The following is a 24,809-nucleotide window of genomic DNA, read 5'->3' as shown; positions in this document are numbered from 1 at the left end:
CCAAACCTGCAGTGCACACAGGTTTCATGGACTGGAATCTATGAAGCAAATGGAAGCTGGTAGGAATCACTTGGTTTAGGAACCAAGAAACTGGAGCTTTTTTGGTGCTAATTTACCTATAACTACTTGTGTGGGATTCTCATGGATTCTCCTCGTGCTGGTACATTGCCCGCCTCTAGCTCCAGAGGTGGGAGTGGAGGGGGAGATGTGATAGTTAAACAGGACAAAAGGTGCCCTAGGGTCCACAGAGTCTACACAGAGTAACTCTTTGGTTCTTACCATCACATGCATGGAAATTATTAGTAGATTCTACAGTAGTAATAGAAAGCAGCACTGCGACATTGTACAAGTGCTGGCCTTTTCTTAAAGCTACACTCCCCTCTAGCATTGAGTTTATTCTCCTAACAGAATGGAAACAAAGCTAGGTTGGAATGACTAAGGGAAGTTAGCCTTCCGCTGTTCGTGCTGTTCCTGGTTTCTTTCCTTCAATGAAGGCAGACATTCCAGATGTGCCCCGATAGCCACCTCCACTGGGGAAAGACCTCTGGGCTCTCCTTTTCTTCTGTCCCATTCTCAGAGCTCTGTATATTTGGGGCCTTAAACTGTGTGGCTTTTAAATTTTTACTGAAAGGTCTGGGTTAAATACAGGGTATTGCTCCCTTGAGGCTATATGAGCTGTCAACATAGTGTATTTGTTACAAAGTTTAGTTCATGTTAGAAGAGAAATTTGAAAAAAAAATGGTTTAAACTTATTATTTTTTTCTTGCTGTTTTAAATAATGGTCCAGTGTAATGCTGGATTGGAGCTTAGCAGCCACTGGTCCTTGCCCCTCCCTCTTTGGCTCCATAGTTACTTGTTTATTCTTTTCTTCCGATACTTCCCTTTGTCTCATCCTGATGCAAGTGCCTTGCTCTTTTCCTCTTCTCTTTGCTCAGGCTGCATCTCCCAGATCCTTAGAGGCTGGTCACCTCTGGCTCCTGGTTAACCTGGAACAAGTTAAATATTGATAAAGATGCAGTATTTTTCTAAATTTTCCTGCATGGATACATTGGCTGTCCATCTAGAAAGAGGATTATTAGAGGATTGCATTTGATGAATTTTTTGTGTTGTTTTTATGCTGGTGGGAGCTTGAACTCAGTGCCTAGGCACTGTCCCTGAGCTAATTTTGCTCAATGCTAGTGTTCTACCACTTGAGCCACAGCTCCACTTCCAGCCTTTTTTTTTTGGTTGGTCATGGGGCTTGAACTCTGGGCCTGGTTGCTGTCCCTGAGCTCTTTTACTCAGGGCTAGCGCTCTACCACTTGAGCCACAGTGCCACTTCTGCATTTGATGAATTAAAAAATTTTTTTTAAAAAAAGTTGAGTGATAAACTAAGGCCTTTTAAATACTTGTTAATATACCTGAGTATTAGTAGTAGTGTGATATTGTTTGAGCTCTGCCATAGTGAACCTGACATGTTTCTGTCCTGTGGGCAAATCATTTATAACTAACTTTGTCCTTTCTTAATAAGACCTAATTCTCTGTGTTCTCAGTTGTAGGAAGCTTTCTCTTGGCCTCTGCAGTGCTCTTTGGACTGATTCCTTGTAATTTCATCAATGATGTTATGTGGAATATAGACTAACTTTATTTTATTTTTGTGACAGTCCTTGAACTCAGAGCCTTGGTACTGTTCCTGAGCATTTTTTGCTTAAGGCTTGAGATCTACCAATTTGAGCCACAGCACTACTTCCACTTTGTTGGTGGTTAATTGGAGATTAGAATCTTACAGACTTCGTTGCCTGGTCTGGCTTTGAACTGTAATCCTCAGATCTCAGCCTCCTGAGTAGCTAGTATATTACAATTGTGAGCCACTGGCACTGAGCTCCTTCATACTCTGTAGATTAAACGTTTCTCGTATTCCAACTGACTTGAGGTTTAGTGGTTTGTTTTCCTTTTTATCCTTTGGTCTTTGGCCCTTTGTATACCACCTTACCGTGATTGACGGAGAGATCATTGTGGCTAGTGGTGTGGTGGATCTTTGGATTTCACTAGTTACCTGTCTTCTTTGGCATAGTCCCTCCCTCTTCCTTTCCCTTGAGTCAGGCTTTTAGAGTGGGAAAGGATGAAAAAACGATCTGTGTCTTCTCATTTTACAAATGAGTAACTGGCTTGGAGAACAGCATTAATGTGATCAAGACAGCACTGTAACTTAACTCAAAACGACTTTAGTGTGCTCGAGTGGCTCCTGTATTTTCCAAAAGAGCAGTTGCATTAGATAGGGGAAATAAAACTTTCTACCTATTCTGTTCTGGGCCTGGGCGCTGTCCCTCAGCTCTTCAGCTCAAGGCGAGCGCTCCACCACTTGAGCTACAGTGCCACTTCCGGTTTTCTGGTGGTTTATTGGAGATAGGAGTCTCACGGTCTCTCCTGCCCGGGCTGGCTTTGAACCGCGATCCTCAGATCTCAGCCTCCTGAGTAGCTAGGATTACAGGCGTGAGCCACCAGCGCCCGGCTCCTATTCTGTTCTTTAGTGGTTTTACTGTCTATGTTTTCTGGGCACTTGGACTTAAGACATCAAAAATGCTGATGCATTCATTGTGATTTGTATAAAATGCTCATAACACCTACACATGGCCTACTGTATAGAATATGTACAATGTAGAACCCACTTGTTCCTGTGTGGTCTTGGAAGCAGTTCCAAGATTTTGAAGCAGAGATACTTTGAGTTACTGCAAGATCCTTGGGCACTGTATCCTAGTGGGCAGGTCCTGTCTGCAGCCTCGTTTCCCCTGGTGACTTACACACATGTCCAGGAACACGTGTGTTCAGTCATCCTGAATTATCGACAGTGGTTCCCAAGAGTCTAGTGGCTGAACTTAAATAGTTTTCAGGTGCAAACCAAGAAGACTCATTACATGAAGGGCTATGGGTCCTTGTGCAAAAAAAAGGTGAGATATGAGAGAGATGTCTCTTAGTTTAACTTGGTTTCTGTGGAATTAGATCACTAAGGAATGAGCTAAATTGTGCGTGGGGAGGGAATTAGGAATTCAACAAGGAAGAAGGTTAGTTAGGCATTTTTTAAAAAGAGAATTATTTTTCAGAAGCTTACAATTCATGTAGTTTTATTAAAAACAAATACGAGTATATTCACATTTATTTTCCAGGAGACAGAAATCCTAAGAGGTTGACTTCCACTCTGTAGGTTACCATGCATTTATGCCTTATGTCCATTAGATGCTTGATCATACCAGAGTGCACTGCGAGACGGTGTACACCCAGAGACAGTGGCTCAGTGCTTCTCTCTTCCCCACTGTCAAAGGCTTGTAGGTTTAGATGTCAAAAGCATCTTCCATTGGGAGCCGTTAGGGCATTGGGATGAATGGCCCTGCTGTCTGTCAGAAGCCAGCATCTGGAAGTCCTCAGAGCCAGGAGTCTTGAGGTTATGCCGTGTTCCCTCATCTTCATCTGACCCCCCCCCCCATAACTCATTGTCCTCAACAGACTGGAGTACACATCATTTCTAGAAACAGATGTTCCCCCCAAATTGACCCATTTGAGTTTTGCTTTCCTTCCTCATGATCCTCTCTCTTCAACATCTACTCTTCATCTTCTGTACATAGAAAACAACTACAAAACAACCCCCAAATTCAAAACATTTCCACAAAGCCATTTGAAACCTAAGCTGGCTGTGAACAATGTCATTTTACCTGGCTTCATACACAGTGAAGTCACATGTTTAGTGGTCTGTGCTAACAACGGTGTTGTTTCTCTAACAGATGTGTACATTGCAATGTTGTGTACTCTGATGTGGCTGCACTGAAGTCTCACATTCAAGGCTCTCACTGTGAAGTCTTCTACAAGTGCCCTATCTGTCCAATGGCGTTTAAGTCTGCCCCAAGCACACATTCCCACGCCTACACACAGCATCCTGGCATCAAGATAGGAGAACCAAAGTAAGTCATCCCGACTGCCGAGTTTTACTCCCCTTCTGTATGAGTCATTTAGAGGAGATGGTCGTTCTATTGAGTAAAATTTCAGATATGAAGTTTATGCAGCTGTGTCAATTTTGATAACTTTAAATTACAGCTCGTATGTAGCTCACCAAAACCTTTCTATTTTTTTCCAGGTAAAAAGCCTTTGTCAAAAAATGTCACCTATCATTTATGCTCTTTTCATCAGTTTTGGTCCAGTAGATATTTATCTACTTTATTCTTCAGATGATTTTTTTAACCAAAAAAGTTGAAAACAAAAAGAAATACACCCCAAACACCCAAACCTCAAAGCTGTCCTCTACATTTTCCCATAATTTCTGTCTTACAGGATATACTTTTCCCTGTAGAATTTAGAAGAGGAAGTCAACTTAAAATGTTGGTTAACAAATTTAACTTTATAGTCAGTCTAAGTCTTTAGTTAGTAGGATTAGTAGAAGTTAACTTTACTTTTGCCTTAATCTTGCTCATCCTGTGAGCAATAATTGCTTTGCGAAGTCTTTAGCAGTGAAGTGGTTCTTGACACTTGGGTGGGCTGCCTGTCCGACCTGGGGAAGGTTAGCAGGATAGTTAGGAGTACAGTGTGGGCAGGCCAGAATCCCAACACCTACCAGCTGTGTGACCCAGGGCTCTTGCCTATCTCCCCTGTAGCTTTCTGCCTGGTACAGTGAGGATCATGCTGCATCCCAGGGTTGTGAGAGGTTAAATGGGATGGCGGATTTAACGTGTAGCACTTGGGCCCTCTGTGGGAGTGTGGAGGGCTTTGTAAGCATTAGTTCCTTCCTGCGTTTCTCTACTCTTCTTTGTGTATGTAGCACTGGTTCAAATGCTCTGGGTTATGTTCATTTTATTCCTGGATTCATTGTGGAAGTGTAGTTTCATAATCACTGAAGGCTAGATTTGCTGCCTAGACAATCTGTTGACAGATGTTTGCCTATGAGTCCATTACCAAGGTCTTATTGTGAGAAGATCTGTAGGTATACAAACTTTTTTATTTTTTGGTGCCAACCCTAGAACTTAAACTCAAGGCTAGTATTCTGCCACTTGAACCACAGCTGCACTTCCAGCTTTTTGGTGGTTAATTGGAGGTATAAGTCTCATGGACTTTCCTGCTTGGACTGGATTTAAACCACGATCCTTAGGTCTCAGCCTCCTGATTAGCTAGGATTACAGGTGTGAGGCACTGGTGCCTGGCATAACTTAACCTTTTAATGTAGTATTTAGGGGAAATTCTATTGAACAAATATATAAGTAACTTTACTAAAAACAGCTATGTTAAAATCTAACTTTATTCTAATAGGAGTTTTACCCCAATCCTTTGTGTACTAATCCTTAAAGTAAAACAGATGATAAATTATGCAACTTTATTTGTTTTATGTATCTTTTCGGCAATACTGGAATTTAAACTCAGCACCTAGCACTTGCTAGGCAGGTGCTCCACCACTTGAGCCACACCTCTAGCTCCCAGCCCCCATGTAGGTTGTAATGCCTGACTCTGAAGACAAGGATTAGTGAATGTTAGTATCTTCAGTGTTTGTGATGCTATGACTTCTGGAAATGAATGTAACTTTTTCTTACTAGTGTCGTACTTCTTTATTTGTAAATGGAATTTTACTGTCTGGAATGTATATGAAGTCTGGAATAGTAGTTGTAACCTGAAAATATAGGGCAGTGATGCTTAAAATATGCTAAGGCAGTATTTGAGTATAGTAGTCTGCTGCCACTCCCATCCCTTATCTAGAATTTCACTTTCTGTAGCTTCAGTTACCTGTGGTCAACTATAGTTTGAAAATATTAAATGGAAGATTTCAAGCATGAACAACTTGTAGGACTGAGACTGTACATGATTCTGAGTAGTGTGATAAAATTTCTCAATGTCCTGTGGCACAAATTCCCACTTTGTCCAGCATGTCCACATTGTGCATGCCACTTACTAACTAGCCTGGCATTGATTGGATTGAGGAAGTGCAGCACTTGTGTTCACGTGATTTATGTAAATGGTCCCAAAGCACAAGCATAATTATTCTGAAATGCCACAAAGTGCTTCCTTTAAGTAAAATCATTGAAGTTTTTTGATCTTTTAAAAGGAATGGGTAAGTCAGGTGCTGGTAGTTCAGGCCGATTATCCTAGCTACTCAGGAGGCTAAGATCTGAGAACCCTGGTTTGAGGCCACACCGACCAAGAAAGTTTGTGAGACTCTTACCTCAATAAACCATCAAGAAGTTGAAAGTAGAGCTGTGGCTCAAGAAGTAGAGTCCTAGTCTTGAGTAAAACACTCCAGTACAATGCCCAGGCCCTGAGTTCAAGCCCTAGGACCAGCACAAGTAAAAACAGGATAGATGCTAAGATGCATGCTAAAATAAATCTTGGGTGTGTGAAACTATGACAAAGGGAGAGGTTAGTGCTAGTCTTGCTGTTTAGACACAGCCACGGTGCCAACATGCTGCTGAAATGGAAGAGGCCCTCAGTCATGGTGTGGGTACTGTCCACAGCTTTGGGCATTCCAGGGGCCTTGGAATGGAACCTTTCTCTCCTGTGAGTGAGAGGGGTTTGTCGTCACCTCTCAAGCCAGGCTACTGTAAGACTCACCCTCAAATCACTGGGCCTCCATTTGATCCAAAAAGTTCATTTTGGAATTAAGTCTAAAATGAATATGCAGTCTCTATCTCAAAGAGACCTGGGACTTGGAAATCTAGCAAGCTTTGGTTAACAGTGGTTATGCAAATGATGACTAAAAATTAATGCAAATCGTGTAAATTATTAATCATCATGATAAATTAGTATTAAACATTTCCCATCCATTTTACCTTAGTGAATAATAAATGGGTGTCTGAAAATGTTCCATAATGCCTGCAGCCCTAGCCCCTGAATCCAAAAAACACCATATAGGATTTTGACCTACTTTACATTTGTAGATTTATTTTTTCCTCCTTCTGGTGGTTCTGGGGATTGAATTTAGCCTCTTGCTTGCTAGACAAATCCCGCCTCCCTCCCCTCCTTTGTCTTTTCAGAACATTTACTTTGTGCCAGGCGCGATTGTAAGCATCTTGTTTCTCAGTGTATGAGCAGGTATATTTCCTTTCTATCTAAAAGGAACCTTTGTACCTCATTTGTTTTTTTGCTAGAGAGCTCAAGATCATGTCACTTGACTACTACTATGTTTTATGGGGATAAAGACTTGTGTCTTTTGAAAAAATACATAATTTTATTGTTGTTATTAAGTTGTTGTACAGAAGGGATACCATTTCATAAGTCAGATATTGAGTACATTTCTTTTTGTCACCCCTTCCTTCACGTTCCCCAAGTGTCTCCTTCCATTCCTGCCCACAAGTTACCCAGTCCATTTTCTACATAGTGATCCCGAGTGCCTGCATTTGTGTCTTCTATTGATTGAGCTTAACATCTCAAATGTATGTAAGTGAAGAAATTAGAACCTCAAAGTTAAGAGACAGGTTTTGAACAAGTTCCTAAGAAATGGTGCATATAGAATTAGAGTTGCGACTGGCCGTGGGTCATGCAGATCTCAGAAAAGGCTGAAGTTGAACCTTGGCCCTGGGGTTTATTGAACGCCGAACAAATAACCTGCTGTCTCTTGAGTCTCAGTGTACCGCCTGGGCATGATAGTAGTGTAAATTCACCTTGCCAAGGGTGTAGGAGGTCTTGTGAGCGTGGAAAGAATGGTATACATGGGAAAGGATTCAGTCAGTGGCTTACAACCCTTTTGCCATTTTTTCACATGGAGTTTACTTGTAGTTTACTTGTGGCCTGCAGAGTTTGGGTTGCTGTAAGTTTGACTGGAATCAGTGTGTGTGGTTTTAGTTTTCTATTCTCTTATTTCCTTCCTGTTCTACCTCCCTTTCTTTCTCTCTCCCCTTTTGTTATAATGTAGTTACCTGGCCCCCTCACAGGTCTTAGAAATAGGATTAGGTTTTAGGGTAGCTTTCCCTCCATACCCTATACCCACCTCACACCCTGGAGACCCAGTTATCCTGGGGTCCTCACGGTCCCTCATAACATGCTCTATCCTTATAGGAAGGGATCCTCTCCTGTGGTAGACCTTCCTGTCTCTCTGCTGGGTTGGCAGCTGTGTGCCTGGGCTTTCCCACTGTGGTTGTGGAGTTTGTTCCATCTTCATGATCTGTCCTTTAAAAAAAAAATTAATGCTTGTAAGCCTGTAGTACTTGTGTTCTTTGTTTTTAATGTATTAGCAGCAGCTTTTTTGTTATTGTTGTTTTTCATAATTTTTACCCAACAAACTACTGGATTAATGAGCCGAGACCTCTGCATCCCCTGGTTACAGTATCTGGTTCTGTCCATCACTGATGAGTCCCATCCTCACCATGCACACCTAGGATGCTTGGTTGTTTCCTCTCCTTCCAATGCATGTTCACGTAGGTCATCACCACACAGGAAGCTGGTGTGGACTGTAATGCCGGCTGGCTCATAAATTGTTTTCCAGTATTCCCAGTGCTCTAACATCCTCATCTGGGTGGAACCTTTGGATTCAATTGTCCTATGTTTCCTCTGGCTGCCAACTAGCTGTCCCTCTCCACCCCTCCCCACTCCACTTCTTGGTTCTCCCAAAGAGGATGCGAGATTCATCCTGAAGATAGTCTTTCCATGCCATCACTGCTTTCTTGCTAGGAATATCTCAGGAGTGACATTCTCTTCTCAGTGGGCTTCACTGGGGGCTTGGGCAGTGCCTAGTTATAATGCCAGCCTTCATCATTGACCCAGATTGGTATCTACCAGGTCCAGGTCTCTCCACTTACCTGATTTCCCCTTAGTATTCAGTAGTGATGTCATTTGTTTTGAAGCTGGTCTCAAACTCACAAGTTTCCTGCCTCTGACTTCTGAGTGCTGATGTTACAGCGATGAGCCACTGTGATTGGCTGTAGTGTTTGGTAAGGAACTTTTCTGATAGCATGCTAACAAGCCATTCCTCAGATGCCAAGAAAACAGCTTGTCTCTGCTTAATACTTTCTCTGTTGATAGGTATAAGACTTCACATCAAAACAACCCAGGGTTGTACCTAGCTACTCAGGAGGCTGAGATCTGAGGTCCAAGGATTGTGATTCTAAACCAGCCTGAACAGGAAAGTCTGTGAGATTCTCCTCTCCAATTAACCACCAGAAAACTGAAAGTGGCGCTGTGGGTCAAAGTAGTAGAGTGCTAGCCTTGAGCAAAAGAGCTCAGAGACAGTGCCCAGGCCCTGAGTTCAAACCCCACAAAACAACAAAAACAAACAAAAAGCAAAAACAAACAAACCAAAAATCCCCAACCCTCTCCAAAGGAATGTAACATGAATAAAATGAGAGTCATGTCATATTTTATAAAATAGTTATTTCTTAGCGCAGTGTTAGTGGCTCACACCTTGTAATCCTAGCTATTCAGGAGGCTGAGATATGAGGATTGAGGTTCTAAGCCAGCGCAGACAGGAAAGTCCGTTAGACTCTTGCCTACAGTTAACTACTAAAAAGCTTGGAAGTGGAGGTATGGTTCAAGTGGTAGAGCACCAGCATTAGGTAAAAAAGTTAAAGGCAACCTGGCACTGGTAGTTCACACCTGTAATCCTAGTAATTCAGGAGGCTGAGATTTGAGGATCATGGTTTGAAGCCAGCCTGGGGAAGAAAAGTCCCTGTGAGACTCTTATCTCCAATAAACTACTCAGAAAAAGCTGGAAGTAGCACTCTGTATCAAGTAGTAGAGCACTAGCCTTGACCATGAAGAGGTGTGTACATGCACATACAACCCCCCCCCCCAAAGTTATTTTTAAAAATGTAAGAAGAGAATCCTGAGCAAACTCTTAGTCCAACTAATCTCAGTGGTTTTCTTGAAGCTATTGGCTTTTGTAATAGTTGTGTTCTAATTATAGAACACCCAGGAAATGCGGATAGGCAAAACTAGAAAGAATGCAGATGCTATAATCCAGTGGAGATGATGATGTTTTTATGCTTTCTTATTCTTTTCTACAAGTACTTTAAGAAATTTGATCAGCCTGGCACTGGTGGCTCACACCTGTAATCCTAGCTACTCAGGAGGCTAAGATCTGAGGATCATGGTTCAAAGTCAACCCAGGCAGGAAAGTCTGAGACTCTTATCTCCAATAAACCACCAGAAAATTGGAAGTGGCACTGTGGCTCTAGCAGTAGAGAGCTAACCTTGAGCTGAAGAGCTGAGGTTCAGTGCCCAGGCCCAGAGTTCAAGCCCCACGAACAAAAAAAAAGAAAAGAAAAGAAAAAAAAATGTGATCGTATCATTAAGCTATCTTCTATCTGTTGTTTTAGTTTTCACAGAAATCTTTCTTGTCATAGGCCTATGTCTATAATGTCATCTTAACAAATCTTTATTTGCACTGTTTAAATACATACTTTATTGGGTACTGGAACCATTTATATCCCTATACACTTACACATTTTTCCAACACTGAGGAAAGGAACAATCTTGGACAACTACTCTCATTGATAATGGCATCCCACAGGTCCCAGCACAGGGCTGGATAGTCAAGCCTTTGAGACTTGAGTCTGGTTGTAACTCCATCCATCATATCAAGACATTGGGAAAACATGTGCCCCTCCAATTACATTTAGAAATCTTCAGTGTAAAGGGAAGTTAAATGGGCCAGGCTCATGCCTGTAATCTTCCCTCCTTGGGGGTCCGAGATCTGAGGATTCTGGTTTGAGGCAGACAAATGAGAGACTCTTTATTTCCAACTAACCAACCAAAAAGCTGGAAGTGGAAATGTAACTGAAGTGATAGAGCACCAGCTGTTAGCCAGAAAGCCAAGTGAGAATTCAAGAGACCCAGAGTTTTAAGTGCTGGTGCCAGCACAAAAATAAATACAATAAATAATTTAAAAAAGTGAAGTGGGTAAGCTGTTGTTAACAGAGCATTGCACGGTGATGTTTGAAGCTATGGGAGAAACACAGTATTAAAAAGAGCTGAGAAAGAGGTGTCTGACTACTGTAGAAACACCAAGACAAACAAACCTCAGCTTTTCTTCTTTTCTCTGTGACCTTCACCTTCAGCCAGTTTTCCTTTGACCTTTTTCTAAGCTGTTTCTTAGATTCTCTATGCCACATTAACCCCCCCCCCCACGCCCCCCACCCCCCATTATTTAAAGGATAGACATATTCCCACAGGACTTTTTACTAAGGATCAGGCTGTCCCTGAACACCGTGTGGTGCAGGTGTTCACACGTGACCTGTTGGAAGTGAAGGGGGCCAGCTTGAATCCACACATGCCTCTTGCCCCAGACTTCAGTGGAGACTACAGATTGGTAAAGAGAAGTCTTTCCAGGAGACGCAGATTGTTGAGTTAGGGTAAAGAGGTCATTATATAAGAATCCTAACACAACTATGGAAATATCTGGCAGCAGACAAATATCTGACAGTAGACAAATATATAGTGCCACTTAGTTTTTGGTTTTTGAGCTAGAGTGTCAGCCCTTGGATGCTCTCCATCCTCCTGCCTTGCCTCCTGAGTACTGGGATGACAGGTGCTGCAAGGGTATCCACACTTGAGGTCATTGTTGCCAGTGTTAAAAGAAAACTTGTAACAAGCAGTAACTTGTTCCAGCATTGGAGTCTAGTGGGCCTACTTAACTCATTAACCAAATGCTTTTTTCAAGTTAGGGTACCACCACTGAGCCGTTAAGGTCCTGTCTTCCCCTTGCCTACTCCCCACCACGCGTCCCCCCCCCCCTCCTGAAAAGATGCTTTTGCTCCAAAGAAACATCCAAACGATCCAGGTATCGATTTATAAGGTGTCAAATGGTCTTTAGTTTAGACTTCTCAATAAATGTAGCCTAATGCTTCTTCCTGTGGAATGGTAAGATTTATTTGTAATTGAGTGCTGCCAGCTGTCTTGAAAAGTTTGTTCCAAAGCTAAAATGTTGTTCTTTTAATTGTCTGTGTGTTCTCAACGTGCTTCTGCCTCCTGAGTCCCTTAGATGTCAAGTAGCAGCTCCTTTGACTTGAGATGAGGCTGACTGACGTGATCTCGCTGCACTTCTTCTATTTTAGAGTAATCTATAAGTGTGCCATGTGCGACACTGTGTTCACCCTGCAAACCTTGCTGTATCGCCACTTTGACCAGCACATTGAAAACCAGAAGGTGTCTGTTTTCAAGTGTCCAGACTGTTCTCTTTTATATGCACAGAAGCAACTTATGATGGACCATATCAAGGTGTGTGTGCATCTCCTCTCCTCTCCTCTTAGTGAGTTGCAGATACTTAAGCCAAGGCTGAGCCGCAGCCATCTGCAGGGCGTGTTGCACTTTCCAAAGAAGGGATGGAAGCTGTTGTTGTCAATGAGCAACATAGGAGCCTGTCTTCCTGTGTTCATGTGATGTGGGTGCTATTTACACAGGGTCTGGACCTGCCTTCTGCAAAGATGAATGCAAGGGAACAAATGCATGCTCTGATTTTTCAAAGAATAATCAAGCATTTGGGCACATATATGTATATAATATACACATATATGTGTATATATTATATACACATATATGTATATATTATACTATTTTGAGTACTCTACTACATATGATATTTAGAAATCGGTAGTAATTATGCTAATTCATACAAATACTACTCTATTTCTTTTTTTAAAAAAATGAAGATTTTGCTTCTTGATATTATATCAGCAATTCAATTTGATGCCCTTGAGTTTTTAGTTTAGGGCTTTTGTTTGTTTGTTTTTTACTTAGCCTGTGAAGTTTGCATGTAAAAATGAGGATTAAATATTCAGGCTAGAGTGGGTGCCTGTGCCTGGTGTGGTGTTGGGTTAATGAGGAGCATAATGTCTTATTTGGACCATCTCTGTCTGCTCTCGAGGGACACTCAGCTGTGTTTTCAGCCTTTTGAGCTTTCTGAGGCCAGTGTTCCCTTCTGGCCTTTTGCCTGTTTGCTGGGACACTGACAGGTTACCAGTTTTGTTCCTTGAGTACTTAGGAGGGAAGGTTCTCTGGCTTTCAGCAGTTACAGGGACTTCTAGAAAAACAGGAGATCCAATGCCATCAGCAACTCACTCTTTCTTTGTAAATTTTTTTTCTTGTAAAAGTGTATATTATAGATCGATCAATCGATCGATTGATAGATAGCTCATTCAATTAAAAGTCAAATAAAGTAATTGGACACTTTGGCTCCCGCCTTCAATCTTAGCTACTTAGGAGATTGAGACCCAGAGGAATGTGATTTAAAACGAGCGTGGGCAAAAAAGTCCAAACTCCTCCTTTCCAAATCCCTACCGGAGAGCTACCAGGTGTTAGTGGTTCACACCTGTAATCCTAGTTACACAAGAGGCTGAGATCTGAGGGTCGTGTTTTGAAGTCAGCCCTAGGCAGAAAAGCCTAGGAGACTTTATCTCCAATTAGTCACTAAAAAGAGCTGAAAGTAGAACTGTGATCCAAGTGATAGAATGCTTGCCTGGGACAGGGCCCAGGTCCCGAGTTCAAACTGTACAACTGGTGCACATGCACACACACACACACACACACACACACACACGGGTCCCGAGTTCAAACTGTACAACTGGTACACATGCACACACACACACACACACACACACACACACACACACACGGGTCCCGAGTTCAAACTGTACAACTGGTACACATGCACACATACACACACACACACACACACACACACACACACACACGGGTCCCGAGTTCAAACTGTAGAACTGGTGCACGTGCACTCACACACACACACACGCACACGCACGCAGGCACTCCAGATTGGAAACATGATTCAAGTGGTAGTTTGCTAGCCAGACAGCAAGCTGAGAAAGCATGAAGCCCTGAGTTCAAATCCTGGTTCTACTTGGGATCACAGGATCAAATGAAGTGTCTTAATAATTTTATTTTCATGTTCATTAGACAAATGGATTGTTAATTCTTGAAATTTCCTGTCTTAAACCTATCCGGACACATGTAGCTTGAACATGCATAGCCTGCTGTTGCTAGGGAGTATGAAATGTACTGGGAGAGGGAGATGCTTCATTTTTAGTTGGAAGTTCAGTAAATCCTCTTAAGATATTTTAAATGTTTGAGCCCAGATGGTAATATGTGTATGTGTATATGTGTGTGTATGTGGTGTTAGGAAATGGAGTGCAATGCTTGCTAGCATTCTAGGCAAGTACTCTACTACCCAGGATCCCCAGCACTTTTTGTGTGTGTGTTTTTTGTGTTTTTGTTTGTTTTTAGAACTCAGAATTCTTCTGCCTTTGCCTCTCAAGTGCTGAGATTACAGTGTGTACTGTAAAATGGATAGACAGTAAATACTGATGAATGACAGGACAATAAAATTACTAAAATAAATACATGGGCACATTGGATCAAGCTGTTTCCATATTTTATGTGCCAAAAAAGAGAAGAAGGAGGAAGGCATGAAGAAGAAGGGGAGGAAGGGAGACAGAAGGGAAGGAAGGGGGAGGAAGAAGAGTCTCTTGGAAGAATCTCACAAGGTTCTGCATTTGGAAGTCACCAGCCGATGAGAAGGTGGGGAGGGGTCTTTGTGGTTAGGGTTTCTTCTGAATGCTGTGGAGTGGTAAAATCTTATGGCCACAAGGAGGACAGTAATGTTTTCAGTCGTCCAATGCTTTAAGAGCCTCTGTGATACAATGGAAATGGTCACTCACTGAAGTTCTCTGATCAAACATGGATTTTTGTTGTTTTTTGTAGAGACAAAGCTCTCATCATGTAATCCAGGGTTGTCTAGAATTTTAATCCTCCTGCTATAGCCTCCTGATTGCTGGGATTACAGGCATGTTGAACCATGCCTGACTTTCAAGGATGATCTGTGCATCTTAAAATATTACCCTACATTTATGCATTTGGGGTAGGCAAGAATAAAGTTCTAGGTTATCATCTTTTTAATGATATATCTAGTTCTGGCTCTATGTGGTTTCCCTGATGCCTGGGAGAAAGGATTGAAGAAGAAATGGAATGGGAGTGGGGCTGTGGCTACTCACAGGCACTCATTTACAGGTGGCTCTTTGTTCTGTCAAAACAGATTTATTTACTTTTAGGTCCTGTGTGCCATTCACATTTGAAGTAAGCCTTTTAGTTACAAACTGTCATTTATTGTAAGAGCTAAGGAAAAAAATCAATTCTGCCTCCCTCCCTCCCTCCCTCCCTCCCTCCCTCCCTCCCTCCCTCCCTCCCTCCCTCCCTCCCTCCCTTCCTTCCTTCCTTCCTTCCGAACTCAGGCATTGTACAAAGAACTCTAACTCTACCACTAAGCCACATCTCAATTGTATTTCCTTTGTTGTTGTTGTTGTTGTTGTTGGTTGTGGGGCTTGAACAGAGCCTCAGCGCTGTCCTTGAGCACTCCCACTTTGAGCCATGGCTCCACTTGTAGTATGAGTGGTTAATTAGAGATACGAGGCTCATGGGGACTTTTCTGTCCAGGCTGGCTTTGAACTCAGCCTCCTGAGCCACAGGCCACCCAGCCCAACTGTCTTCTTTTACTTTAAAAAAATTTTTTTTGTTTTAGCCTTTTTTAAAAAACTACATTGTATAAATAAAGTGAATAAAAAAATTTAAAAATCTAATTTTAGCACATCTCCTGTAGTCCTCTTTAGTCATGGCAGAAGTTTTGCTTTTTTTTTTTCTGTAATTTCTATAGTACTTTAGAATTATAAAAGATCCTCTTCAGTCACTTCATTGAAATGCATTTATCTAGATACAACGTTTTATTGGAAGGTTTTAGACTTTGTCTCTTTGTGTTTAAAACGGCTTAAAATGTAAAAAGTTAGCTTCCATTTTGAAAGAAGACCAAACCTAGAAGCTCTGTGCCTGCTTCCCTGGTAGAGATAAGACTGGTGTTTAGTTTTGAGCTGACTGAAAATCCTATCTGTCCAGCTTTTCTCTGAAGAGGAAGACTCCGAGGCAGACCACTCTGTCCATGCTGATCAGCCAGTTTAATGTTTATCTGTTAGTTAGGCCTTGTGACCTGCTAAAGAGAACATCACAGCAGCCTTTTCCACCCAGGAATGCGGGCCAGCTAATCCTGGTGCTGTTTAGATAAGCCCTTCGCTCTGAGAGCTGGAGCAGGCAGAAGGCATTGTAAGCTTGAGCTTCAGCAGGAGTGTGGCGGGGAGGTCATGGAGCCAGGCTCTGTGATTTAAGGGACTTGGGTTTTTGGGGTCAGAGTCCAGGTCTTGTCTTCTGTAGGCTCAGGGATGTAGAGGCCAGCTGCCATTCTGCATCCTATTCAGCAGAGTCGGGCCCCATTGGAAGATAAACTGTCAGATAAACTGAGTAAGGCACACACTGCTTCCTTTTATTGTTGTGGGCTTTATGCCCTGAGTACATAAAAGACAAAAACCACAGTGAACCCATCTTTACAACCAAATAGCACTGATTCTTATACCTCTGATATTTGGTGTCTTGTGAGTTTTAGGTTGCTGTTTTGTCTATTATGCTAATAGTAATAAATAGCTACATAATTAGGTACCTTCTATGGAGGGCTCACAAATCTGAGTGTTGTTAGTAAGAAGGGATGCATTCAGATAGGAGCTGGGGAGATGAAAATTACCCCACCCATCAGCAAAATCCTGCAGAATCACAAGTGTTCAGAGTCTGAAAGGGAGAGAGAAAGTCTTGCTGCTGAGGGTCTTAGAAATTGGGTCATGTTGGTAAGCCATGGTATACTAGCCCATTAAAACTTTGCTGCAAATCAGAAGAGAAAACAGTCTAGAAATGGTCTGTTGGAGAGAGGACTCAGTGCAGCCTGGAGAGGAAGAGTACCACGACTAATTTGATTTGAGTGTGGGGATCTGTCTGTAGAACATTTTTAAAGGGCACAGGTATATAAAGTTTAAAGAACCATTTGGAACTAGAAACACAAGACAATTACCAAAGATAGTTCTCTTTTATCTCTTAACTTTTTTTGTTTGTTTGTTTTGGCTTAGCTTTTCTTCTTTGCTAATTAGGAACTATTCCTAAATGATTGTACAAAAATCCTGTTGAAATGTCTATAAAGTATTAAGACCATCTACATGTGCTTTCTTTCTACGGTGTGACTTGTGATAGTTATTTCTTTTCTTTTTGTAATGCAGTCTATGCATGGAACATTGAAAAGTATTCAAGGGCCTCCCAACTTGGGTATACACTTGCCTTTGAGCATTAAGCCTGCATCTCAAAATTCATCAAACCACAGCAAAGAGGACACCAAGTCCATGAATGGGAAAGAGAAATTGGAAAAGAAGTCACCGTCTCCTGCAAAAAAGTCCGTGGAATCCAAGAAGTCGACCATTCTTGGGTGGACTTGTTGGGAGTGTGACCGCCTGTTCACGCAGAGGGAAGTGTACATCTCCCACATGAGGAAGGAGCACGGGAAGGTCAGTAAGAGACAGAGCCACGCAGGGAGTACAAGAGTGCCGGCGGCACTGACCACCTTCCAAGACCTGGTTCTTGGCTTGGCTCTGAGGGTGATTAGTAATAGTGCCAGCTCAGAAATCCCTCTGTCCCTTTGCCTCTGTGCCTCAGTTTATCGGACACCCCCAAGCCCTCCCACTACTGCTGTGTGACTTCCCCCAGCGGCCTTCACATGCTCATCAGCATAGGGGTAAGTTGGCCCACCACGTGGGTGTTTAGAGCTGAGCCAATGGAGAGCAAGATTCATGCAGCTCAGTACATTGTATAAATAAGTACTGTTAGGTAAGTAACTGCTGAGCAGGTCTGTGCATCTGAATGGCATCCTGTGATGGGGAAAGAAGGAGGGCCTGGTGGCCCACCCACCAAGAACCTCTGGTAGCTTTTGTTCCACTTGCTTACCTAATCTTCCTTGAGTCTGTAGAGTGAGAAGAGGAGCCCAATCCTTCAACTCCCAAAAGTTCTGCAACTCGAAATCATGAAAACTCAGTCACAATGTGTATATTCTTTCTCTCTCTTTTTTTTATTAAACACACACACACACACACACACACACACACACACACACACACACACACACACACAGAGAGAGAGAGAGAGAGAGAGAGAGAGAGAGAGAGAGAGAGAGAGAGAGAGAGAGAGAGAGAAATAAGTGCATTGCCAGGCGCCGGTGGCTCATGCCTGTATTCCTAGCTACGACTTAAGAGGTTGAGTACTGTCTGATACCATGTTTAGGTGTAATCTTAGGTTGTGTTTGCATTTTGTTTATGTAGTTGGGAATCCAGGAGTCCATATTCTATTTGGTTTTATAATTTAAATCATCTCCCTCCTGCCCTCCCCGCGGACCCCCTTTCCCCCACAATAGTGTTCCCTCCATTTTAAGTTTTAATATGCTGTTGATTTGTTGTTGAGTTGTTTGGTCTATGGATTAATCCTCAAATTACTGGGTTTGGATAATTGCTTGTTTTTTGACATTGTTTCTTGTTCCTCTTTATCCCCTAATTTGTAAATTTTGATTATTCAAGTTGGTGGTTTCAGATGGTTATACATCAGAGGGACATAATAGGTCATGAAGAACCTAATGCCAGCTTATTTCGCTTTGAGCCATATACTGAGGTAGATTAATAAATTCAGCGGTTTGATATTTTTAAAGAGAACTATCTTAGTGCTTCATCCTTTAATCTTGCTTTGTCTTTTAGCAACCTGTGTAAAGTGTACATAGGAATTGCCTTATAATGAGTATATACTGACTCTTTCTTTAAAACTTACTTTTAAATTAGCATGCATTTGTCATCTGAGGGGGTTTTACTATGATGTTTTCATATACTTGCAGGTTCCCTGTCCTCTGTACTTCTAATCATTTTCTCCCTACCTTCCTCCTTTTTCAAACAGTATTTGGCAGGTTTCATGATTATGTCTTCATGTATCTATATTGAACTGGAGCTTTGAAAAGTTTATTTTATGAAGTGTTAATCGTAATGATGAATCTCATTTATTGAATGACTCGTATTACCTCATGCACATCTAAATGGTATAAACTTGTCTTTGCACAGCCGTCACAATGATGACAAATTAAATAGAGATTTGTTTTTATTGCATTTTGTGTATTTGCAGTATGTTTATATAATGTTATGTGGCTTGAGTGGCATGTCGCTTATTGTTGTGATTTGGGTTTTATTGTAAGTACTGGGCAGTTCTTAGGAAGTATTGTCTTTTCAATCCACTGTATTAGTTCTCTTAGACAAGCATTTCAGAACTGTACATCAGCAGAAACTAGGATGTTGATTCTAGAATCTTTTTTACTTCGTACCAAACTGGGTTTCATAAATGTTAAAAGTAGGCAACTTTAGTTATCAAGTAGTCTAATTCTTTTTTTCTCTTCCTTTTTAAATACTCATTTACTATATATGTATGCTGGGGATTGAACCTAAAGCCCTGGATATGCCCCTTGAGCCACAGACCCGTCTCTGACATTCTGCTTTCTGAAGTGCAGAATACCAGATTACATTGGAGCTTTACATTGTGTTCATTCAGTCTTCTGAAGGAATTGAGGGACTGTGGAAGAAGGAAGGAAAGAAGACCTGACATTACAAATTAGTAAAATGAAAGAGTGTTGAGGGCCAGTCAGAAACCAATGTTGCCATCAGACTGGAGCCTTCTACTTTCCATCATCCTGCTTACAAGGACACTTGTGTTTATTTTGATTACTTTGCCAGATACTCTTGCTTTAAAGCCCACACTTTGAATTATTGCACTTATTTTCTCTTCTTCAGGTCCCAGTGTAGCAGGGCACTCTCTTTCCATTCTCCCTGCCGGCATACTCCCAAGTTGTACCTATGAGTTGATTTACACCTCACTGCCCTCCGCAGCTCGTTTAGCTCACCTGTTTGTTGAATTCATTGGATGTGCTTTGAACTTTGCTTGGATCAACCCCACTGCTGTGTTTCATGATTGGTGGTTCTTTCCAAAAAGCACTTTGTATCCTTGTTGTTGAACTCTCCTGGTTTTCTCCTTGTTGTCTAGAAAACCCATCAGGTTTCTTAAATGTTTTCTAAAACCTTAAAAAATTTTTTTTAATATTAAGTAGTTGTACAAAGGAGTTTGAATGCAGCAAGTCAGATATGAGTACAACGCGTCTGGATCAATGTCATCCCCTTCCATCGATCACCCCATCTTTCCCAGTCCCATTCTAAAAACATTGTAACTCTCTTTCTGGAAAATGGAACCACTCACAGAGCGTCACTTCTCATATCTATGCTGATAGCACCCTAATCTGTGTCATAAACTGTGTTTTCTTCCTGAATTTTAGTCTCCAGAGTTTAACCATTGTTAATCTACCGTGTTCCTCTATTCTACCCTAGTGCATGGTGCCCTGCTTGACTCGGTGATTTTATGCCTGTCCCAGTTCCCAAACCCTAACCATCACCAAACACCACTAGCCAGTCATTTCTCTTTTTGCCTTTGCCTAGACAGCATCAGTTCTTGCCTGGATTGTTATTCTCGCTGCAGGCCTGGAGCATTTTCTGAAGGACAGATCTGATTGGATCACTCTTAGAAAGTGTTATGTTCCCATCACCTTCAACACGGTGAAGTGTAGGTTTGGTGATATAAAACAGTTTTCTACTCATTTATTTATTTATTTTTATTGACTGGTCCTGGAGTGTGAACTCAGCTGGGCTCTGTCCCTGAGCTTTTATGATTTTTATGATGAAGGCCTAGTACTCTATCACTTGAGCAGCTTCACTTTTGTGTGTGTGTGTGTGTGTGTGTGTGTGTGTGTGTGTGTGTGTGTGTGTGTGTGTGTGTGTGTGTGTGTGTGTGTGTGTGTGTGTGTGTGTGTGTGTGTGTGTGTGTGTGTGTGTAATTGGAGATAGGAGTCTCATGGACTTTCTTGCCTGGACTGACTTCAAACTGCAACCCTCAGATCTCAGCTTCCTGAGCAGCTTGGCTTGTTGGTGTCACTAATTCACTTGGTGATCTCATCCAAGCTATTAGCTCTTCCTAGATAGGTATCTACACACAATTTCAGTTGGGTTATACGCCTCCTGGTATTCTGGTTATTTTTTGGATTGCAAAGGGGTCTTTCAACGAACCTCAAAGTAAGATTCTTTGAGTAAGATGGAATCTGAGTTCATTTTTTATAGATAAAAGCACCTGTAATGCTGTGACTTAATAGTAAAGTAAAAAGTAAAAGTCATCTGTACTTGTGCATAAACAAGTAAAAAACTGCAGTGTGATCTGTGGTAATAGATGAGCCTTTCTATTTACTGCCGGCCAACCCCCCCCCCCACTCCCCCCCTCTTCCCCCAACACATGAAGGAACTGTGACTCAGCTTGTTCATGGGAAGACCGTAGAACAGAGTGGCATGTTCGAAACTATAGAGCTTGGCTCCATCTACATGAATCTTAAATCCTTTTGTGAAATGGCTAAGTTCTGTCTGTAATGTGGGAGAAACCTGGGATTTTGGAATTTGACAGAGTTTTCTTTGAAATTGATCATCAGCACAGTAGTGTGACTTTGTAAGATTATAACCATCCAGCTTCTTTTTCTGTTATCTAGAACAGAAGTAATAGTGTTCACCACAGAAGGCCCTCTTGAAAACTAAATAACATGAAACCATGTATGTATCTCCTGTGGTACTGCATATAGTAGCTATTTTCTCTCCATATTTCCTCTCAATATTAGATTTTTAAAAACGATTTTTTTAAATGTGATTTTAGATAAATCTTATTATCGTCACAAATCTTGTTTTTCTTTTTTTCTTAAACTGCAACAGAGCATGTTGGACTCAGCAAAACTTTTGGCAGGTGTAGCAAGGTCTTGGATGGGGCGTGGACTTTATAGCTGACTCGTCGCTCAATTGCTGTGCTGGACAGAAAGCTTCTACTTTGGATCAGGTTTTTCCTGACATTGTAGGGACAGAAGCTGTAGGCATTTAAAGTAGATCTTACATAAATGCAGGGCTTTTCACTTACATATGTAGGTATTGCATGAGGTAGATATGGCTTTGTTATGTGAATATATGTCTTTGTGTGTTAATTACCTTTCTTTTTTGTGGGTTATAAGATAGCTGCCTATCTGGGAAGCCAGTACCTCTTTGTGATGTGGCACCATCATCTAGTTCATGGTTCTCAGATCTTGATTGTGTATCAGATTCCTCTGGAGCTTGTTGGACTCCCAGAGTTTCTGATTCTGCAGGTCTGATCATTTGCATTCATGTGACTCAGGTGTTGGATGCTGCTGCTGCTGGTGGGGTGGGAACCCCCCTTTGAGAACCGTTTGATTAGACTGTGTGACGGGAAAATCCTCAGAAGCTCATTGATGCCCACAGTGCAAGTTTCTTGCACATGCAGGGTTTGCTTTGTCTACTGAAAACGGGCTGTTTCTCCACTTCCTTAGTATAGGTATTAATAATGGGAGAATAATAGCTGGCCTTCACAGTCTCTTATTCTGATGTGACACAATCATGTGAGCAGTCCATTGAAGGATTCTAATATGTGTGTTCTTCTCTTTGCACCCCAGCAAAGGTGGCCCTGGCAAATTTGATTGCGCATGCTCGGGTTCTCACTGCACAGGCATTTAAGATTGCATACTGATAAGCTACACTCAGAGAGGGGTGGCCAGGATGGCTGGAGACAGTGCCTTTCAGAATGGGTTGTGGGGGGAGGTCAAAGGGAATTTTCATAGATGTCTTTAGAGATCTGTGTTGTGCACGGGAGGACCCATGTAGATGAGTTACAGGCATTGGGGGAGATTCTAGAAGACACCAAGAGCCTGCCGTTTCAAAACCTGTTTAAATTTCACCTCATCAAATGTTCACAGGAACCAGTTAGCAAAGACCCCTCTCCATGCTGCGTTTCCCCTGCCTGCACTGGTCATGGGGCTGAGCTCTGTTGTGGTTGCAGCTGGCTATGTTAACCCTAATGAATGAGGCTTCTGGTGATTGTCTTTTCTGGAGCTGATTGCAAATGTTTAACGCTGATATGGTGTAATCAATCAATTGGGCATATCTTCCCACAAAATCAATGCCATTTTTTAAAAGAGTGGTATGTATGGCTTAGCTATTTTGCATGATGTATGTGCATGCTGAGTAGATTAGGTGGTTGGATAGTTAGTTCTCAGAGGGGTGTGGCTGTAGGGGTTGGGGCCAGGGCATCGTGGGAGTGAAGTCTATTTCTGGCTTCTTCTGAGTTGTGGAGGCATGCACACACTCACACACCTTCCTTCCCACTCTTCTGCCCTTTCTTACCCTGGAAAAGTTCTGCTGCAAAGGAATTAAGTCAGCTGACAGCTGAGAGAGAAGCTATTTAGAGTGCTTAGCTTCTCATGCTACAGAACTTGGAGAAACTGCTCTAACAGGAAGACCATGTTGCAGAATAACTTCAGATGGGGAGATAATGCATTTTATTTTTTTATTTTGTGGTGCTGGGGAAGGAACCTAGGACATGAGTATGTTAGGCATGTGTTCTACCACTGAGCTACATCCCCAGCTCTCTATATTACAAACACAAAGATCACAGGTTTTTAACCTTGGCCTTTACTTTCTATTTCAAATGTTTATCTTAAAAATCATAGGTATTAGCCAGGTGCTGGTGGCTCACACCTGTAATCCTATCTACTCAGGAGGCTGAGATCTGAAATTGCAGTTGGAAGCCAGCCGGGCAATAAAATCTGTAAGACTCTTATATCCAGTTATTACCAAAGAGCCCAAAGTGAAACTATGGATCAAGTGGTAGAGCATTAGCCTGGAGCAACAAAGCTCAGGGACAGTGACCAGACCAGAGTTCAAGCCCTAGGATCAGCACACACACACACACACACACACACACAGTTGTATATCTGAATGTTGGCTTATAATAATTTTCAGTTAAACTATTTTAGCACACCAGATTATTTTGGGATCATCAACAAGAATCTGGAAAGTGCCAAGCTTGCCAGCACAAGGCAGGTCTATTGCATTGTGCTAAATCTAAATAAAGCAAAGTATACAGAAGGAGCTACGGAATTGGGAACTCTAAATGAAAAGAAAATGAAATGGCAAGTAACCAATTTCCCCTTGTAAAATTTGCTGGTTATTCCACAAAGGACAGAAAAATAGAGAAAAATCTTGCAAGAATTGTAAATGATTTGGAAACTTGATTTAAGCAAAGCTGTCAGCTCTTATTCTTTGCATTGCTCATAGCCAGAAGAGGTGCATTTTAAAAGCGTTTAAGAATTTGCTCTAGAGTCCATCATTGGTTTCTGGTCAGATGTGTAGCCATTTGAGAGGCATTTTCCTGTGAACTCACTTGAGTTTGCTTCACAAAGAATGTAGGTATGGATTTATTTGTGCTCTAAAGGAAAGGACGTGGATTTCTTAACTCCTTTTGTAGTCATGGGAGATACTGTTTACTTTGTATAATTGCATTGTATGAAGGTATACATAGAAGTACACTGCATTGGTTATCAAGTTGAAAAACCCCAAATCAAAGGAGATTTAATCAAGTTTATAACAAAGTAGTAAAGTAAATGAGGTGAATTCTAGGATGTAGATCACTAGTTTCATCCCAAAAGTCTTTTAAAATCTTAAAAGTCTTTTAAGGCTTAGGAGCTGGAATGCCTAGAGCTTGAATAGTGAGGGTCCTCAGAAGACCCAATCTCCTGTAATTCTAACCTAGGATAGTTGTCCCTTGGATTTGAGTCTCCTCTCTCTCAAATGCCTTTTGTAGAATAGTGTAAAGTCGCGTATGATTTGTGAACACCCTTCCAATGTATGCTGGATCATCTCTAGATTACTTATTTTAAAAAAAGGTACAAATCCTATGCAGATTCTTGTTATACTGTATTTTTAGGGAATAAGACTGAAAAAAATGTCTGTCCATGTTCAGTACAGATGTAGGGTCTTCCCACCCCCCCCCCAATATTTTCGCTGGGATGTTGGTTGGATCTGAGGATGTGGAACCAATGTGGGTTCACTAGG

The 24,809-nt window shown here is 41.8% G+C and overlaps 1 protein-coding gene across 13 annotated transcripts in view; it reads left to right on the top strand.

Annotated features, from left to right (window-relative positions):
• Znf532 (zinc finger protein 532) overlaps positions 1–24,809 on the top strand; it is a 105,907-nt gene that overhangs the window by 66,354 nt on the left and 14,744 nt on the right. For 9 of the 13 annotated variants that reach the window (XM_070029036.1, XM_070029033.1, XM_070029035.1 and 6 more), the window contains 3 exons: positions 3,756–3,932; positions 11,994–12,156; positions 17,034–17,315. The exons of 2 other annotated variants lie outside the window; for them this stretch is intronic. In XM_070029036.1, coding sequence (XP_069885137.1) covers positions 3,756–3,932; positions 11,994–12,156; positions 17,034–17,315 — 622 coding nt within the window. The remainder of the gene's footprint in view (positions 1–3,755; positions 3,933–11,993; positions 12,157–17,033; positions 17,316–24,809) is intronic. 2 more of the 13 variants (XM_070029037.1, XM_070029038.1) reach the window with 2 other exon arrangements.

The sequence above is a fragment of the Dipodomys merriami genome, unplaced genomic scaffold (assembly GCF_024711535.1).
Source record: "Dipodomys merriami isolate MVZ:Mamm:240054 unplaced genomic scaffold, mDipMer1.0.p SCAF_2, whole genome shotgun sequence".
NCBI lineage: Eukaryota > Metazoa > Chordata > Mammalia > Rodentia > Heteromyidae > Dipodomys > Dipodomys merriami.
The sequence above is the reverse complement of the archived record's forward strand: the minus strand, read 5'-3'. Positions and strand labels throughout refer to the sequence as shown.